General features: G+C 45.4%; 1 protein-coding gene across 5 annotated transcripts in view; it reads left to right on the top strand.

Annotated features, from left to right (window-relative positions):
• The window catches only part of CCDC191 (coiled-coil domain containing 191), an 84,844-nt gene that overhangs the window by 57,787 nt on the left and 6,388 nt on the right, over window positions 1-20,669 (top strand). For 4 of the 5 annotated variants that reach the window (XM_066346805.1, XM_066346803.1, XM_066346804.1 and 1 more), the window contains 5 exons: window positions 1,744-2,192; window positions 2,974-3,086; window positions 6,173-6,255; window positions 6,994-7,095; window positions 11,481-11,624. In XM_066346805.1, coding sequence (XP_066202902.1) covers window positions 1,744-2,192; window positions 2,974-3,086; window positions 6,173-6,255; window positions 6,994-7,095; window positions 11,481-11,624 — 891 coding nt within the window. Of the gene's footprint in view, window positions 1-1,743; window positions 2,193-2,973; window positions 3,087-6,172; window positions 6,256-6,993; window positions 7,096-11,480; window positions 11,625-12,003; window positions 12,040-20,669 lie in introns of those variants that run through there. The other variant, XM_066346806.1, reaches the window with a different exon arrangement.

Below are 20,669 nucleotides of genomic sequence, written 5' to 3'. Positions count from 1 at the left end.
AGAATTTATAATACCCCAGTCTATTAAATGGGATTTAAATGATAAAGCTTTGAAAACTATTAAGCCATATGCCAATAGAAAATATTTTTTTTTTTTTTTTTTTTTTTTTTTTACAGAGACAGAGAGAGAGTCAGAGAGAGGGATAGACAGGGACAGACAGACAGGAACGGAGAGAGATGAGAAGCATCAATCATCAGTTTTTCATTGCGCGCTGCAACACCTTAGTTGTTCATTGATTGCTTTCTCATATGTGCCTTGACCGCGGGCCTTCAGCAGACTGAGTAACCCCTTGCTCGAGCCAGCGACCTTGGGTTTACACTGGTGGGCTTTTTGCTCAAACCAGATGAGCCCGCGCTCAAGCTGGTGACCTCGGGGTCTCGAACCTGGGTCTTCCGCATCCCAGTCCGACAATCTATCCACTGTGCCACCGCCTGGTCAGGCTAGAAAATATTATTAAGGTAACATTATTATTATGTAATACAGATAGTCTATTAATCCTGGCTTTGCCAATATTTCTTACAAATAGATTGTTTAGGAATAACTGGAGACTGTAAACTTTAATCCAGGCCTTAATCCTGAAATAAATACCTTGTGATTAATTAACTAGTTGCAAAAGAAGCATTGAAAGAACTATTATTAAAGGTTATTATTAAAGAGCTATTATAAGCACTATTATTGATTTGTAATGTTATCCCTTAGTTTTCAAACATTCTTGAGAAGGAATATATCCTTTGCCACAAAACTTTCAATTTTCTGCAAAATTCAGAGTTAGTTCATGCAAATTAAAATTCCTGTGATATAAATCTAGAGTTACCTTGCTTAATTCTCAATGAACTGTTTGAATTAGAAATTGATAAACATGGACAACAGTGTGGCGATGGCCGGGGTGGGGGGGGGGGGAGTAGAAGGAGGGGGTGAGGGTAAATGGTGATGGACGAAGACTTGACCTGGGGGAGGTGAACACACAGTACGGGGTACAGACATGTGCTGAAGAATTGGGTGTCTGAAGTCTATATAATTATATTAACCAGTGTCACCCCAATAAAGACAATTAAAAAAAAGAATTTATAAGAGCAGTTTTTCTGATTACAAATGGCCCACATCAGTGGTTTGTGTAAGGTATTTTTCCCCGCCGAGAAGGAAGGAAGAGGGCCCGAGCCACAAAGTGTGGAATAATAAACGGCTTTATTGAGTACAGAGCGCACATCCCGCCCGGCAAGGTTCCCTGGCTCCGAGGAAAGAAAGAGAGATGGAGGTGAAAGATGGAGGTCAGGGAAGTTGCACGGATTAAACCGCGTGGGAGATATTTAAAGGGTCCCTCTAGGGAAGTGGAGCTACTATGACGTGGTGAAATTTCACTGGCTGGCAGATGATCACTTCTTTCCAAATGGTTCCTGGGAAGCTTCCTTTGGCAGGCTTGATTGTGGGCGGTCCTAGCCAAAGTGGGCGGGTCTGAGTTCTCCACGTAACCATGCCCCATTATCCACCGACCTTACAGCTTGTACAGCTATAGCCACTCTGCCGCCCAGTTTTCCTGACCAGCAGCAATGCACATTCTAATAGTGACCCCAAGAGCAAAGGGTGGTGACCTCTGACATAGTCAGGCCAGGGGCCCAGGGCAGTGCTGGCTGGGGTGCAGGGCAGTGTGCCACTGAACAGAACAATGCTGACTAAATGAAGTTGGATCTCATCAGCATAGTCCTTTAAATAGCTGAGCTGTATAAATGTCTCCTTCTCTCCCAGGTGACTGCTGAACCCCTTAGGGAAAAGGCTCCCTTGGTGAGCAATGGTTGTATGCCTAGCCCCCGCCTAGTAAGGCCAACAAAGAGCGTCTTGCAAATTCCCCTCCAGAATGTATGTCTGGATACAACTGACAATAAGCCACATAAGACGCTGGATGTTGAACCCTCGCAACAGCCTGACAGCAACGAGAAGCTCCGAACTACCAGGCAGAAAGCAAAACCCATTTGCGTGAGTCATTTCCACAACCGCCACATCTTCCAGCAACAGCTGATTGAGAAGCAAAAGAAGAAACTTCAGGAACAGCACAAAATAATTCAGGAGCTGAAGGAAAGCCAGAGGCTGGCGCAGGCTCGGGCACTAGAGCACGCTACAGCAGTCACTGACACACAGAGCCTTCCGCTCCCACATCCCAGAGAAGAACCAAGAAGAACCTGCCAGGTGCTTTCAAAGTATGTGCATTGCATCAGAACACAGACACACTTAGGATTCATTATGTGGAGATTTTCGCTTTGTGGTGAATGGGCTTCTGAGTTCTGCCTGCCTTCCCGGCTCCACGATCTGTTCTTCTCTTTCACTGTGCACTCTCAGACCAAAGAAACCCAGGCATTGTGATTGGTGCAGGACAGGTTCAAATAGGCATTTAAGGCAAGTGGCTCCCTCTAAGGATCTACTCAGACAGTTTCATTCGTATTGCAGCTGCCTTTGTCTAAGGAGCTCTATTATTAGGCCAGTTAAAGAGAAAAACACTTGCTCTGGCTTGATTTTTGGATTTCTGATGATGTTTAGTGTTGAGAAGCCAGGTTAAACAATATCAGGTCTAAATGGAGCAGCTGGCCAATTATCTGGCTTAAATTTATAGTTGTTACAGATAAAATTAAACACTTTTTAGCCTAGAATTAGATTCCAAATTTCTTAAATGCCATTTAAGATGGTTCCAGACGTGCTTGAGACATACTCAGTATGTGTGATCACTGGTAGGATGAGAAGCAGGTGGCACCTATTGGGTGGAAGCAGTGGGTTGAGTCAGAGTGCCTGACTCACGCTGCGGACTCAGATAAGTCACTCGGCCTTTCTGTGCCTTATTACACCACTTCATCTAGTGCACATAGTAATGCAGTTATCTCAGAGAGAAAGGATTAAAGGTTTACAGATTCTTTGAGTTCCTCAGGGGCAAAGGCTCTGAACGAAGCTTGTTATTGGTCTGAATTCTTTCTCTTTTCCTCCCTCCAGTTCTCCGGTTGCTTCCCCTGGGACTGAAGGAAGTGGAAGTGACTTCCGCAATGATGTTTCTGGACCCAGGAGGAGCCCAAAGAAGCTGACAGCGCCTGATCCCATTCTTAAAGGCAGGGCTATCTCGGTTTGGTCTTGGTGGTGGTTATCTTTCCTGGGCTAGTAGAAGGTGCTGGGACTGAATTCTAGCAACTCGGGTTTGAGACTGACAGAACCCGGTCAGTAAGACAGGTCTACACATGAGGAGTGGAATACACCAGAGAGCTCACCGACTTTTCCTGCCTCTTCTGTCCAACTTTTGGCCTTTCCAGCCAATACAAAAATAAAAATAAAAAATTGCTGACAGGTGTATCATTTTCCTGTAATTTGAGATTTGTATTGTGAAAAAAAATGGGACAAATACACAAATGAGAAAACTCCTGAGTAGCTGCTAAGAATAAACATTGATAAAGATAACCTATCATTATACTTTGTTAACATTAAAATATTGATCATTTTACAGCAACTTAGGTTAGTTCACCTTTCATAATGAGCTGTGCCTTGATAAGAGGCTATTAGTAATGAAACCTATAAACTACAAATTTTAATTTAATAAGATTTTTGATAACATAGAAACCATTATTTAAACCAGACACTACTATTGGAAGAGAAGCATTTCTCAGAACCCACCTAATGAATCTGCTTATTGTTTTCACTGTGTACTTAGTCACAGTCTGTACATGTTTGTATTAATATGTGAGGTAGGCATTAGACAATTACAGTGTGTTTTGTAAATCTGATTGTACCTCTGGCAAGACTGCTGTCCTAATAAGAACTGATGTCATCTGAAGCACACTGCCTAAAGTTCATTCCTATTAGCAAGGAAATCATCAGTCTTTGCACTGGCTCGGCCAGGACAGCAGTTCATGCCATTTTTGTCCACTACTAAGGATGATCAAAAAATGCCCAGTTTTTGTTTGTTTGTTTTTAACAGAGACAGAGAGAGGGATAGATGGAGACAGACAGACAGGAATGGAGAGAGCTGAGAAGCATCATCAGTTTTTTGTTGCAACACCTTAGTTGTTCACTGATTGTTTTCTCATATGTGCCTTGACCATGGGCCTTCAGCAGACTGAGTAACCCCTTGCTCAAGCCAGCAGCCTTGGGTCCAAACAAGATGAGCCTGTGCTCAAGCTGGCAACCTTGGGGTCTCGAACCTGGGTCCTCCGCATCCCAGTCTGACGCTCTATCCACTGCACCACCGCCTGGTCAGGCAAATGCCCAGGTTGGTGTGGTTTTTTGTTGTTGTTGTTTTTAAAGAGACAGTGAGAGAGGGGGACAGATAGGGTCAGATGGACAGGAATGGAGAGGGGTTAGAAGCATCAATTCTTTGTTGCAGCTCCTTAGTTGTTCATTGATTGCTTTCTCATATGTGCTTTGACCAGGGGGCTCCAGTAGAGTGAGTGACCCCTTGCTCAAGCCAGTGACGTTGGGCTTCAAGCCAGCGACCTTTGGGCTCAAACCAGCGACCATAGGGTCATGTCTATGATCCCATCGTCAAGCCAGTGACCCCACACTCAAGTTGGTGAGCCCACGCTCAAGCCGGCGACCTCGGGGTTTCAAACCTGGGTCTCCTGCATCCCAGTCCGATGCTCTACCCACTGCCTGGTCAGGCTGGTGTGATTTTTTTTTTTTTGTTTAATTTGGTCAAGGAATTAGCGTATTTTAGAACCCCAAGCTACTTTTCAAGCTGTCTTTAATAACTAGCTCCATGAACAATGGTGGAAAAACATATTACCAGAGACTCTGCTTCTCTGGCTCTCTCACGTTAACCTTCCTGTCTGTGTCTGCCTCCTCGAAGGCAGTCTCACTCCCACCACCTCTTCGCCTCCACTGTGCTCCCAGCAGAGCAGAGAGCTAATATCCGTAAGGCATAGCCTGGTGAGGTTTTTTTAATTTATTTTTTATTTATTAATTAATTTTAGAGAGAGAGAGAGGAAGAAAGAGGGAGAGCAAGACAGAAACACTGATCTGTTCCTGCACATGCCCTGGCCAGGATTCAAACCTGTAACCTTTGTGTATTGGGACAGTTCTCTAACCAACCCACACATCTGGCCAGGGCATTTTTTGTGTATTAATTCTTAAAACTTGGACTTAAATTGTCTTCCTCTGTAACATGGCATAAGGAACTGAAAGTAACCATTGGCTGACTTTGGTTACAGAACTTGCTCCTCCCACCCATGCTCCTCCTCCTATGACAGTCCTGACCGGTGACAGTCAGCTCTCAGGCTCCTCCCACCCATGCCCCTCTTCCTATGACAGTCCTGACCGATGACAGTCAGCTCTCAGGCTCCTCCCACCCATGCTCCTCTTCCTATGACAGTCCTGACCGGTGACAGTCAGCTCTCAGGCTCCTCCCACCCATGCCCCTCTTCCTATGACAGTCCTGACCGATGACAGTCCGCTCTCAGGCTCCTCCCACCCATGCCCCTCTTCCTGTGACAGTCCTGACTGATGACAGTCAGCTCTCGGGCCATCTTCCACATTTGTTTCTTTGGGACCTATATTCAGTAGACTGTCAAGAGCAGGGGTCTAACACTCATATTCATTCAGATGCTAGTTCTCCGAAAGCATAGTACAGTTCAATTTCCTGCACAGCTGGATATCCAGGTCTTAAGTTAAATTGAAATAAATTCATCGTGCCCCTATACTTTGGTTTGTGGTTGCTGTTGTTCTATACGCAGACAAATGTGACTTTGGGAAAATTAGTAGTCTCAATGGGATTTGAAGAGTAATTCTATTTTCAAAGTGTTTGTTAGATATAATTAAATTTTTTCTAATTCATTAAAGGAGTTATCAAATTAAAATTCTGGTTTCTGGATTTCATATATTAAAAGTATCATCAAGGCACATTATCTTATTTAAGCCAGAAAATAGTTATTCTAATAGAAATGTAAATAAAAATATAATCTATATACAAATTGTTCATCATTGCTGAGGATGGGATTATAGGTCTTGAACCTATAGGGGATATATATACACATACACACCCCTAAAATTTATATATTTATATTTGATATACATTTTATACATACATATTTCTGAGATTGTGAACACAAAAAAGAAAATCTAAATAACACCAGGTTTTACCATAAAATAGAGACATTTGGTTTGCAGTGTTTCTTACATTTTTAATATTGGAACTTCTACTGTTTTCTAGCCATGGAAGAGAGAGCAATTCAGCGAGCTGAACGTAGGCGGATCTTGGCAGAGAAGAAGAAAAAACAAGAAGAGGAGAACTTGGTAATAAATCAAGATTGCAAACTGAGGCAAAAAAAGGGATTTGTGTAGGCCTTCGTTAAAAAATTAAACCTAGCTTTTTTAAACCTATTGAGACAATATAGAGTTATAACAACTTTGGAAATGGCTTTTTGCCTACTGGCATGAACTCTGTGCCAATTTTAGAGAAATTAAGGGAAAAGAACATCAATAGCAGTATAGCAGGAAATGTTACAAAAATTAATGAGAACTAGCTAATTGGAAGATTTACACATAACCAAGACTAATGTATTACGGGTAGCTGTCCAGCCTGACGCTTTTGCAAAGGTAGAGGGTTCTTATCTTTCAAAGCTTTGACCTAAACTATCAGAAGTAAATTTTGTATTTACTAATTAAAATAGATAGTACTAACAGTTTTGAGGGGTTTTTGGTGAAATGAAAGAAAACTTTTTTCCCACACTATATATAGTTTGGACTTAGTATTGCACAGATGAAAATAAGAACTAGAAATAACCATTTTATGATAAAGAGTTAATGGCTTCCTCATCTTACCAAGGAAAAGAGGATTCTTTGGAGAAACTTCAACGATACCCAGCTGGCCCTGTTGGTCGGGTTTTCTACTTCTACCACAGAGGGCACGCTTCTTCCAGAGACAGACAGGGTGCACACCTGGGTGGATACTTGACTTTCTCATCCTCAACTTAAAAGATATTTCCATACAAATTGAAGGTTTTGATTTTTACAAATTTTCATCTGGATCAGGCCCAGGTAAAGGCTCAAGAGGAGGAACGTCAGAAGAGGGAGGCAGAAGAAAAGAAGGCTCAGCTTGAGAAAAAACGAGAAGAGAGGAGAATGAAGATAATGGTTAGTAGTATCTCTCTAGTCAGTTGCCTGTCTCTCTCTCTCTCTCTCTCTCTCTTTTTTTTTTTTTTTTTTTTTTTTTTTTTTTTTTTGAGAGGCAAACAGGAAGGAAGAGAGAGGAGAAGTATTAACTCATATTTGCTGCACCTTAATTGTTTATTGATTTTTTATATGCACCTTGACCCGGGGGTGGGAGGGCTCCAGCAGAGCCAGTGACCCCTTGCTCAAGCCAGCGACCTTGGGCTTGAAGCCAGGGATCTTTAACCTCAAGCCAGCAACCATGGAGTCATGTCTGTGATGGCACGAACAAGCCGACGACCCCCACTCAAGCTGGTGAGCCCATGGTCAAGCGGGTTTCGAGCCTGAGTCCTCAGCATCCCAGGATGACACTCTGTTCACTGCACCACCACCTACCTGATCAGGCAGTTGCTTGTCTCTTGAAGCCTTCTGTGTGCGAGGCTGTGGCCCTGCGCACTTCCCGCCCCACCCCAGCCAAAACTTCCGACTAGAATACTCTTTCTCACCTCCACTCTTTTTCTCTATTTAGTGAAAACCTACTCGTTCTTTAGATCTTAGCTCAATATGAATTCTTCCAGTTTAGCCTTTCCTGCCTTGACCTACCCTTCTTTCCACCCGAAGTTAGGTTAGGTCACTCTCTGTGGACTCTGAGTGTATTTCCTTCAGAACATTTCCAGGGCTTTAGTGAGGCATCTATTTTGTGATTGTTTTTTCCATTTCTGCATCTCCAACTAAGCTGTAACCTCCAGAAGAGTAGAGGGAGCAGTCTGATGTGCCTCGCTATTGTATTGGCTAGCAGTATACTGAGCATAGAGTAGGAACTCAGCAAATGTGTTGAAGGAGTGAATAAATGAACAAACAAATGAACAAATGGAAGAAAATATACACAGAAGGCATAAGAGACGAAACTCTTATTTTCAAAGTTATTAAATTCTAGCTGGAAAGATAAGGCCTTAAAATCCATACCTGTCAGGGATGGTGTAGAACAGCATATGCTGCTTTCTGCCTCACAGACTGAAAGAGATCAACAGAGTCGTGCAAGGCAGATCCACGGAGGTTTTGGAGAAAGAGGCATTTTCATAGAAAAGAGACTTGAATTAGAAATTGTATCAGGGTTCCGCAGAGAAACAAAACTGTAATTTTTTTTATTTATTAGAAGGGATTACGCAAACTGAGGAGTTCCACAGTCTGCCATCCAGAAGCTGGAAGCCCAAGGAAGCCAGTGATACACAGGGGGTTCTCGAGTTACAACACAGTTCTGTTCCTACGACAGTGACGTAACCCAAATTTTGGTATAAGTTGAAACACACCCTAGCCTAAGTCATTACCTATCCTAACAGTTGTAAAATCATAATCTAGACATAAAACACAGCTAAGGCCCTGGCCGCTTGGCTCAGTGGTAGAGCATCGGCCTGGAGTGCAGGAGTCCTGGGTTCGATTCCCAGCCAGGGCACACAGGAGAAGCGCCCATCTGCTTCTCCACCCCTCCCCCTCTCCTTCCTCTCTGTCTCTCTCTTCTCCTCCTGTAGCTGAGGCTCCATTGAAGCAAAGTTGGCCCGGGAGCTGAGGATGGCTCTGTGGCCTCTGCCTCAGGCGCTAGAATGGCTCTGGTTGCAACAGAGCAAGGCCCCTGGTGGGCAGAGCATCGCCCCCTGGTGGGCATGCCGGGTGGATCTTGGTCAGGCGCATGCGGGAGTCTGTCTGACTGCCTCCCCATTTCCAACTTCAGAAAAAACAAACAAACAAAAAAACACAGCTAAGCCACAGAAAAAGGAAAAGGACATAAATATACTGTACTGTATGCTGTATTGTAGTAACAGAAAAAAATTACAAAATTGAATGTAAAAAAAAAAGCCTTTTATTCCTGTGGTTGGCTAGGTATGGTTTGTTTGGCTTTCCCTGCTTGGTGATCTCTAAGTGTCTTAGATATATAGTAAATTATTTTAAAATATGTTTACTCATTATTTCTTCAGGTATTTCCCCTGCCCCATTCTTTCTTTTTCTCCTTCTGGTGCCCATGGTACATAGTTTGGTATAGTTTCTCGGCTCTTGGGTGCCCTGTTATGTCTTTCACTCTATTTTTTTTTCTCATTGCCTTTCAGTTTGTATAATTTTTATTGCCCTAACTTCAGCTTACCTGATTCTTTCCTTACCTGTGAAACATCTAGAGATGGGCCTATTGAAGGCTCTCTTCATGTCTATCACCATGTTTTTGACTTTGACATTTTCATTTGACTCTTCTTTTGAGAAGAGAGAGAGACAGGAACATTGAGCTGCTCCTGTATGTGCCCTGACCACGGAATCGAACCAGCAACCTCTGTGCTCCAGGATGACACTCCAACCATCCGAGCTACCCAGTCAGGGCTTAATGTTTTTATTTATAGACAGAGAGAGGAAGGGAGAGAACAGAGAGGGAAGGAATGCATTTATTTGTTGTTGACTTGGGTTCGAACCCGTAACCTTGTCATTTCGGAACGACATTCTTAACCAACTGATCTAACCAGCCAGGGCCTCATTTGACTCTATATTATACTGTTCGTGTCTCTGCTAAAATTACCTGTCTAGTTTTCAGTATCTACTGTATAGTCTATGAGGTCATAACTTATGACCTATTCATCCTCCATTCTCAGGAAAAAGTGGCTCAGGATTAAGATTTTGCTGACCTCTGAGAAAGATCCTTGTTATCTGCGGTTCCTCTGGACCCAAAAGTGCTTCCCCCGGGAGGTTTCTCTCCGTTTAGGTGAGCTAGGGTGTAGTGGTCTGGGCAGAGTTCCCGCCCCAGCTGCAGGGCACTCCCCTCGTGCCTCTTGCTCCCCAGGGAGAGTGGTCTGGGCAGAGTGTGTGGTGCTTGCTGTTTCCCTGTGTCCCTCTGCCAGCCAGAACCATGGTGAGAATCATCTGCACTCTCCCTGACTCTCTCTCTGAGAGCCTGGTGGAGTTCCTAGGGTACCCTGCAAAAGATGGGGATCCTCCCTGGAACGGGGCCCCAGAAGCTTTACCTTTCACACGTTGGCTCATCTGTGGCCTCCAGCATTCACGAAAATTTTTAGTTTATTCATCTGATTGGCTCATACGGTGTATGGTGGCTTCTGCCCCAGACAAGCAAATGCTTGGGTCCTGTGGCTCCCCGAGGTGCTTGTCTCTCCAGATTGGCAAGAAGTTTCTAACAGTAAGGAGTCCGGTTGGCTGGGGGACAACAATGGGAGAGGAAGCTCTGCTATACCATTTTCATCAAAAATCTCTGCATGGATATACAATTCAAATAAACTTTTCTTTTTTATCTTCTTTTCTAAGTTGAGAGGAGGGGAGAGAGAGAGAGAGAGACTCCTACATGCCCCCGACTGGGATCTAACTGGTAACCCCTGTCTGAGGTCAGTGCTCTGTGCATCTGGGGCCATGCTCACATCACTATTTCTAGTGGCTGAGGCAGAGACTCCAGCGAGCCATCCTCATGCGCAGGGTGATGCGCTCAAACCAAGTGAGCCATGGCTGCGGGAGAGGAAGAAGGGGGGGGGGGAGGTAAGAGAAGCAGAGGGTTGCTTCTCCTGTGTGTCCTGACCAGGAATTGAACCCAGGACATCCACACACTGGGCCAATGCTATATACCACTGAGCCAACCGACCGGGGCCCAAATAAACTTATTTTTAAGAAATGAAAACAAGAATTGGGGTTCTAGACATGTAGTTCAAACCCTTCACTGTCAGGGAGGAGCTGGGAGTTTCCTCCCTGTTGTGTGGTTCTGTGCCAGGGATGAGTTTATGGTGAGAATGTGTCCCAGCCTTTTCTACCCATTTTAATGTGGGGTTTTCTCATTTGCCCAATATGAAGAGTCACTCAGCTGGATTTCTTCCAGAGGGACTTGCTCTGTGTGTAGCTGTATGTTCAGTACATCCTAAGGAGAAAGGAGGTTCAGGAGCTGCCTATGTTGCTACTTGGTCCCTCCTATGGGGAAAACAGCTGTGTTAGGCTTACTCGCTGGTTTCCTGGCTGCAAGCTCTTTGCACGATTAGTGCGTGAGCACATGGCAGAAAGCCACATGTGTGTCTCTATGAGAAGCTGTGGGCGCCTTTGCTCAGTGGCAGTTTTCCCAGATCGCTCTCCTGCCTCTGCAAGGTGTGGTTCCCTGATTCCCTCAGCCACCACCGTCGGGGGCAGTTTTCCCGATCCCTTGCCCTCCACTGAGAAAAGCGGTTTTCCTTTGCTTATTCGCTCGCCTGTCTCTGCGAGACTCTAATAAACGGGAATGGCCCGATGCTTTCTGCCTCCACAGTTCCTCTCTGTCTGCCTGAGTTCAGTGTGAACCTGCCTGGCCTCGACCACTGGCATTACACCTCCTCAGCATGTTTACTTCTTTTTTTTTTTTTTTTCAGAAAGAACTAGAGAAGCAGAAGAGAATTAAAAGGTACCAGCAGCTGGAAGCAATAGCCGAAGATCATTATGAAAGGGTGTTGCTAAGGAAAAAAGGTCTGGAGCCTTGGAAGAGACTGAGAATCCAAAGCAAGCAAAACTTCCAGGTATAGTGGCATACTCTTACCCCCAAACTAGAACAGGAACTTCTCAAGGAGGACAAATACCCAGTTGCCTTTGGGTATTGTCTGGTGATTTAAAAGCCAGAAAGATAAATGAATTGAATTTTGGATTAGTTGTTTAAGAGTTTCGATTTGGTCTTCCAAAGTAGAAAAAGATTTCTATAATTGAATAGGTTGAGAAAGGCTAGAGTAATTTTCTTTTTTTTTTTTAAGTGAGAAGAGGGGAGATAGTGAGACAGACTCCTGCATGCGCCCTGACCGGGATCCACCCAGCAAACCCATCTAGGGCCGATACTTGAGTGCCAAGCTATTTTTTTTTTTTTTTAATCTTTTTTTTTTTTTTTCCTTTTTTCTTTTTTTACAGAGGCAGAGATAGACAGGGACAGACAGACAGGAACGAAGAGATGAGAAGCATTAATCATCAGTTTCTCGTTGCGCATTGTGACTTCTTAGTTGTTCATTGATTGCTTTCTCACATGTGCCTTGACTGTGGGCCTTCAGCAGACCGAGCAACCCCCTGCTGGAGCCAGTGACCTTGGGTCCAAGCTGGTGAGCTCTTTGCTCAAGCCAGATGAGCCCGCGCTCAATCTGGCGACCTCTGGGTCTCGAACCTGGGTCCTTCCGCATCCCAGTCCGACGCTCTATCCACTGCGCCACCACCTGGTCAGGCATGCCAAGCTATTTTTAGCACCTGAGACTGACACACTCAGACCAACCCAGCTATCCTCAGCGCAAGGTGCAGATATTCGAACCAGTTGAGCCACTGGCTGCAGGAGGGGATAAGGGAGAGAAGGGATAGAGGGAGGGTGAGAGAAGTAGATGGTCACTTCTCTTGTGTGCCATGACTGGGAATTGAACCCAGGACATCATACTCTAGGCCAACACTCTATTCATTGAGCCAAACAGCCAGAGCCTATGGCAAATTTTTTATTATAGATCTCCAAAATAAGAAAAATAGAGGGCTCTCTCACTATTAGCAGTGTTTAATAAAGAAAAATAATTACCATAAGGTTTGTTAGTCAGGTTTCTGCTACAATAAAGCTGCATAACAAACAATCCCCAAATAGTACTGAAGCATTTATTTCTCACTCACATGTTTATAGACCAGTTGTAGATTGGGTCCAGGATTCTCCATAGCCTCTCTTTCTTTTTCTTTTTTTTTTTTTTTAACAAGAGAGAGAGAGAGAGAGACAGACAGGGACAGACAGGAAGGGAGAGAGATGAGAAGCATCAGTTCTTCATTGCAGCACCTTAGTTGTTCATTGATTACTTTCTCATGAGTGCCTTGATCAAGGGGCTCCAGCTAAGCCAATGACCCCTTGCACAAGCCAGCAACCTTGGGCTTTAAGCCAGCGACCTTTGGGCTTTAAGCCAGCAACCTTTGGGCTCAAGCTAGCAATCATGGTGTCATGTCTTTGATCCTATACTCAAGCTAGCGACCCCAAAGCTCAAGCTGGTGACCCCATGCTCAAGCTGGATGAGCCTGTGCTCAAGCCAATGACCTCGAATTTCTGAACCTGAGTCCTCTGTGTCCCGGGCTGGTGTTCTATTCATTGCGCCACCACCTGGTCAGGCAGCGTTTCTTTCTGGCTCTAGCAGTTAGTTATTCAGGGCATGCTTTTCACCTGGCAAATGTCTGAAGTACAATAGCTGAACTCGGTTGTGTAAACCCATGTGAGACCTCTGCTTTTTCATGTTTACTAACATTCTATTGGCCAAAGAAAGTCATAGGGCTAAACTAAAAGTCATTGAGGGGTGAAAGAGACTCATCTACTCCATTGGGAGGCACTATGAAATCATACACAAAGAACAGGGTTTATAATCCTATTGTAGGAAACAGAATTCACTATGCCACACAAAGACAATGAAATCAAATACCATTGAAATTCAGATTTATCTAGTGCAGTGGTTCTCAACCTGTAGGTCGCGACCCCGGCGGGGGTCGAACGACTAAAACACAGGGGTCACCTAAAGCCATCGGAACCGCCGGGGTCGCGACCCACAGGTTGAGAACCGCTGATCTAGTGCATAGATCATTCAACAAAATGATCATAAAGCTCAAAATACATAAAATGTTACCTTTGAAACTTTAGTTAATAGTAAGCCCAGTAATACATACCAGTTAAGACCACTCTAATTTATACATTTGGCCAGGAAAAATGAGACTAATATTTTTGGTTGTGAAAACTGGATTAAAGATGAGCAACAAATGCTTCATATTATGATTCTCACTAAATCGAGTAATGCTACAGGTTATACATCTATAATTTAGGCTGCTTTTTATCCTTCCTACCCACTCTTCATTCTCTTTATTTTTGTTCTGTTTTCATTTCTTTTTTTTTTTTTTTTTTTCATTTTTCTGAAGCTGGAAACAGGGAGAGACAGTCAGACAGACTCCCGCATGCGCCCGACCGGGATCTACCCGGCACGCCCACCAGGGGCGAAGCTCTGCCCACCAGGGGGCGATGCTCTGCCCATCCTGGGCGTCGCCATGTTGCGACCAGAGCCACTCTAGTGCCTGAGGCAGAGGCCACAGAGCCATCCCCAGCGCCCGGGCCATCTTTGCTCCAATGGAGCCTTGGCTGCGGGAGGGGAAGAGAGAGACAGAGAAGAAAGCACGGCGGAGGGGTGGAGAAGCAAATGGGTGCTTCTCCTGTGTGCCCTGGCCGGGAATCGAACCCGGGTCCTCCGCACGCTAGGCCGACGCTCTACCGCTGAGCCAACCGGCCAGGGCCTCTTTTTTTTTTTTTAGTGAGAAGAGGGGAGATAGACTGGGAGCCACTGGCAACCCCTGTCTGGGGCCGATGCTCAAATCAACCAAGCTATCTTCAGCACCCAGGGCCAACGGTTGAACCACTTGAGCCACTGGCTGTGAGAGCAGAAGAGAGAAAGGAGGGGAAGAGGGAGGGGGAGGGGAAAAGAGAGAAAAGGGGAAGGAGGGAAAGAGAAGCAGATGCTTCTCATGCATGCCCTAACTGGGGATTGAACCTGGGACGTCCGCATGCCAGGCTGATACTCTGTCCACTGAGCCAACTGGCCAGGGCCCCTATTTTCACACTTTTGTTCCTCCTTTTTGTCTTCCCTAATTGCCCTTCCCACTATCTTTCCCCTGTTCCTGACTTTTTTTGTCCTTAGACTCCTTATCGGTGGTTCTGGAACTATTGAGTGTTCCAAAACAGCTGAGGGGGCAATTCCTGGTGGTCAGGCGAGGGCAATAGGACCCATCCTGTGTGGGGGCCTGGGCCCCCTACCCCCCACCATTGCTATCTTGCTTTGGCTTTTTCCTAGTAAGACATGGGAGGGCTGACTCCTCAGTCTTTTTAGTGAGTGAATCTGGAAATGAAATTTGAAACTTGAATTGAAATTTGTTTTGTATAATATATTATCACAAAGACTGGTCGTATCAGATAGTTTGCTATCCAGTTGAGGGCTCCCAGTTTTATCTGGCTTTTATCTATTTCTTTATTGTTAGTTATTAATACACAAAGGACAGTGTTGGTCAAATAAGTTTGTAAATATGATGTATATGTTTGCTCGCTTTGGGTGTGGGGGACAGGCTGTAAGCTGGCAAAGTCATTATAGCCTAAGGCTTAGTTTTAAGACTAAGCCTTTCCCTCCCTTCTAATACTAAGGTCTTCTCAAAACTAAGCTTTTCCCCACATCCTTGACTGTTGCATGATAGGGGGTGGTGCACTTTTATGAGGAATCCCATTTATGCCTCAGATAAGTGGCTTTGTATCAGAGACTTCCTTATTTGTATACTGGCTTAAAGTCTTTAATTTTCTACACTGTAAAATGAAGCAGACTGGGGGCTCTCTCTCTCTCAGTTCCTGCCATCAGCATTGCAGAGGCTCCCTGAGCCTTTGCCCTCCAGAGGCTTTGTTGTGGCTTGCCTGTCTTGGTGAGACACCAATAAACAGAATGGCCCACCCTCCTCTGACTCTGCCATTCTTTACTGTCTGCCCAAATTCAATGAGAAGCTGCAGGTGAATGGCCACAATGGTGGCCCCTGGCCATACAGAAAGGAAGACAGGGAGTGGAAAATGGAAAAGCTCACTCATATTCTTCCTATCTCTTCATTTTTGGTCCTTGTTTTTGATTGAGTAAAATCAAGGAAGGCATGAAATTTAGAAACAAGATAGAATCTATGGATGAATACCAAATTAAATTTTTAAAAATTTATTCAGAATAATGTAAAATAGAAATAGAAGTTTTAGCTCAAGATAACAATTATAGGCTTTAAATATAGAAAAACCCAATTAAAATTCAAACAGAAATTCAAAAATCTGAAACCAGCGTTTCCAAAATTTTTGTTCATAAAACCATCTGGAGAACTTATAAAAATGCACATTCCTGGTCCCACCCCCAAGTTATCTTCAGTAAATTTGGGATGTAGGCTGGGGTGGTGGGTGGGGAAGGGGTTGGGTATCAGGGAATCTGCGTTTTTAAAAAGTAGCCCAGGTGATTTGATACAAGTGGTCTGAGCCCCATATTTTGAGAATTGCCTCTCTAGTTCATACAAGTGTATTTGTTTATTGTCATTATAACAGATTACTACAACCTTAGTGGCTTATGTAAAGCCAGTTGCCGTGGCCACCCTCACAGCCGCCTGGCCCATGCAGGTTCTCATAGGCTTCGGACAGATGGTAATGAGACAATGGAGCCAGGAACTGGTGGGCCATTAGCTCTAATCCTAGCTTGCACCCAGAGGGCAAGTAAAAACACACACTGAGCTCCAAAACCCACTCATTCAGTGCTCACAAAGCTACTGATTTATCTAAGTTTCCTAGAATCAAAGGTTTCTAGCTCACCAGACTTATTCACCTCTGTTCCTCATCTCCTTCTCTCTGCACAAACTCTGCACAAACTGGCTTCTCCTTTAGCACTCCACCATGTTGACTGCCTCTTCTCTCCTCCACGTGGCCTTTCTCTGCTCTCCTTTCTCTGCTCTCTCCTCTAATGCTAATCTCAGGAACCAAGAGAGCAAGCTTCCAGTCTTCCCCACTTTATAGTGTAGAAATAAAAGCTTTAATCCAATATACAAACAAAGAAGTCTCTGATACAAAGTCACTTATCTGAGGCATAATGGGATTCCTCATGAGAATGCACCACCCCACATCAAAAAGGGTGGGAAAGGCTTAGTCCCAAAACCAAGCCCCAAGCTGCAAGGATCCTGCCTGCCCACAGCCCGCCCCCCACACACATTAATATCACCTGGGCAATGGTCTTTCACGTGGGCAGTGCCATCTTTAACAAAGCATAATATATTTTATCTGCCCAACAATCCACCCCTATGCTCACTTTACTACCCACAATCTACACCACCAGCATCCCTGTGCAAGGAAATTAGGCACATTACACAAATTACAATAACGTGACAAATCATACAATTTCAACAATTACAAAGGTACATTTCACCAGTCTCTGAGCACTCTGCCAAAAGCGCAAAATGTCCTAAGCCTTCTTTCTAGCCATTTGAAAAGCTTCCCGGGGCAGGGGAAGGGCCTCCAGCAAAGCCACGCCCCACCCCCATCAGGGTATTTCATATTGTCCAAAATCCATAAGTCCATCCAGCAAAGGAGCCAGTGCCCACTCTGGTCGTAGTCCAGGAATCAGTCTAAGCACATGGGGCCTCAACCACCCCCTTCATCCCTGCCATCATGGCAGGTCTTACACTGTCCCAAAGAGGAGCACATGGCAATGGCAGTCAGCATTTCCATCTCTGCTCTGGAGAGCATGATGGCATCCACCCCTATGTTCCAAGATCGCAGACCTACCAGGGCCGTAGTAGGTACTCCTTGCTGCTGGGCTCTCACCTTCTGGAGACTGCAGATTGCAACTCCAGCCCGATTCTCCTCATCCTCCGAAGAGGAACTGGAAACATCAGATCCCGCTGCTGGGCTTGAGCCCTAGGCTGCCACCGCCTTCTGCTCCACGGGCCTTGCAGCCCCAGCTCTGGCCTCAGCCCCAGCCTCCCGCCGCTGCTGGCTCTCCACAATGTCCAGGGCAATCTGCAACTCACAACCTATGAATCTTCCAGCAGCTGCTCCATTTCCAAGCGAATATCACAAACCTGGTCGGCCTCCTCCTCTGGTACTTGCTCCAGCTCCAGGGTCGGCATCTCTCTCCCACGTTTGCTCCAGCTCCTTCCACTACTCGGTTTGAAGGTCCCGGGCAGCCTCTTCCACAAAGCTCTCGGTTTCCTCACACATGGCTGTAAAATTCAGCCAGCCTATGGTCCCCAAAAGGACAGCCATGGTGTAAGGCCAGGAGCCACCATCATGGCCATTCACATGCAGGTTCGCATTGGATTCGGACAGTCAGTAAAGAAACAACGGAGCCACAAACTGGTGGGCCATAGTCTTTAATCCTAGCTTGCACCCGGCAGGCAAGTAAAAACACACACTGGGCTCCAAAACCCAATCACATTCAGTGCTCACAAAGCCACTGACTTATCCGAGTTTCCTAGAATCAAAGGTTTCTAGCTCACCAGCCTTATTCTCCTCAGTTCCCCATCTCCTTCCTTATCCCAGATACAAACTCTGTACAAACTGGCATCTCACTCAGCACTCCGCCATCTTGGCTGCTTCTCCTGGCCACATGGCCTCTTTCTGCTCTCTGCTCTGCTCTCTCTGCTCTCTCATGCTAACCTCAGGAACCAAGAGCCCAAGCTCCCGCTCCGTCCCCATTTTATAGTGTAGAAATCCGATTGTACCGCCCCACATCAAAAAGGGTAGGAAAGGCTTAATCCCCAAACCAAGCCCCAGGCTACAAGGATTCCACCTGCCTTTAGCCCACCCCAACACACATTAATATCACCTGAGCGACGGCCTCCTCGTGTTATCTTTAACAAAGTGAGCATAATACATTTTATCTGCCCAACACATGGGGAACCATAACAGCAGCCAGTCCTCTACTCCACCACACAAAGGTGGTGATGGTAGCTCCATACTGAACTGTTTCAAATCCTGTCACAGACTACGCCAAATGTAAAGCCAGTAGCAGTGGCCACCATCACAGCCGCCTGGCCCATGCAAGTTCGCATTGGATTCAGACAGTCGGTAAAGAAACAATGGAGCCAAGAACTGGTGGGCTATTAGCTTTGATCCTAGCTTGCACCCGGCAGGCAAGTAAAAACATACACTGGGCTCCAAAACCCACTCATTCAGTACTCACAAAGCTACTGACTTATCTGAGTTTCCTAAAATCTAAGGTTTCTAACCTCACCAGTCTCATTCACCTCTGTTCCCCATCTTCTTCTCTGTGCACAAACTCTACACAAACTGGCTTCTCCTTTAGCACTCCACCATGTTGGCTGCCTCTTCTCTCCTCCATGTGGCCTTTCTCTGCTCTCTCCTCTAATGCTAATCTCAGGAACCGAGAGAAAGCAAGCTCCCAGTCTGCCTCACTTTATAGTGTAGAAATCAAAACCTTTAATCCAATATACAAACAAGGAAGTCTCTGATACAAAGTCACTTATCTGAGGCATAATGGGATTCCTCATGAGAGTGCACCACCCCACATCAAAAAGGGTGGGAAAGGCTTAATCCCAAAACCAAGCCCCAGGCTACAAGGATCCTGCCTGCCCACAGCCCGCCCCCAACACACATTAATATAATCACGCTCATCCCAAGCAAGAAGGGTCACCAATACCATCACCTGGGCAATGGGCTTCCATGTGGGCGGCACCATCTTTAACAAAGTGAGCATAATATATTTTATCTGCCCAACAACTTAAAACAACACAGATATATTATCTTAAAATTCTGGAGGTCAGAAGTCCAAAATCAGACTTCCTAGGCTAAGGTCAACTGAGCTGGGCAAGTTCCTTGTGGAAGTTCCTAGGGGAGATCTGTTTCCTTGCCTTTCTAAACGGGAGTCACCTGCATTCCAGCACTCAGCCTCTTCCCCAGATCACTGGAGTCTCTTCCGGATGTCCCGGTGTCCCCTTCTGAGGATCCTTGTGATTACTTAGGACGCTCTCATATGATCCAGGATACTCTCCCCATTGTAAGATCTTCCACTTAATCACATCTGCAAAATTCCTTTTACTAGGTAAGGTCACCTATTTACAGGTCCCAGGGATGAGGACAAGGCCATCCCTGAGGGACCACTGTCCAGCCTATCACAATAAGATAAGAGAATTTTGAAACATTAGTAATCCTCTCCATCTCTGTCATCTGTGCATAAAGGAACTGAGCCCTAGCAAAGAGAACTGACTTGCTCAAAGTCACTCACTGCATTGGTTACAAAGATGGAGTGGAACTCAGCACCATCTTCCTCCAAGAATCCTGCCCAGCTCTGGCTGCCTTCGTGCTGGGTAGGAATCAGAGCTGTATGTAGGTGCCAAGCGCCAGAAGAAAGTAAAAAAAATAAAAAGTTCTGGAGGCCAGGCCGGTTCACAGGTTCACACTGGATTCAGGCAGACAGTAGAGGAACTGCAGAGCTGGAAAGCTTTGGGCCACTCCATTTATTAGATTCTTACAGGGCAGACGAGCAGACAGGCAGGGGGAACCGCTTCTGACGGCAGCAGGCGAATGGACAACAAAACGGCCCCTCACAGTGGGGGCAAGCGATGCGCCTCGGGAAAGCACCCGTAGCCGTACACGGATACACACACGTGGCTCTGCTGCGTGCTCATGCACTCGGCATTGTGAAGTGCAAGCAAGTAAGCCTAACACAGCTGTATTCCCAACAGTTAGAAAGTAAATAAATAAAAAATTCTGGAGGGCAGGCAGAGGAAGGGACAGCTTCTTCACCTAGCAGAGTTGGCTTCCAGAAAGGAATAGAAAAAAATCAAGCAAGGAGAAGGGTCCAGTTACACAATGCCTGGTTTGTTTATAACACTTTCTTCAGAAGGGTTATTTAACATTTTCCCTTAAACTCCTATGTGCTTGTTAAACAAACAAGATTAGCTTGCATGAATGAACTCTTTGTTAAGTGAGGTTTTCTTAGTCCAAAAGGCTAGCAAAAGGCGGCGGTTCCTGGGGCAGAGCCTGACTCGTCAGGAGCCTGGCTGGTAGAGAAAAC

This window comes from Saccopteryx leptura, chromosome 8 (assembly GCF_036850995.1).
Source record: "Saccopteryx leptura isolate mSacLep1 chromosome 8, mSacLep1_pri_phased_curated, whole genome shotgun sequence".
NCBI lineage: Eukaryota > Metazoa > Chordata > Mammalia > Chiroptera > Emballonuridae > Saccopteryx > Saccopteryx leptura.
This window is presented reverse-complemented; position numbering and strand designations above follow the sequence as displayed.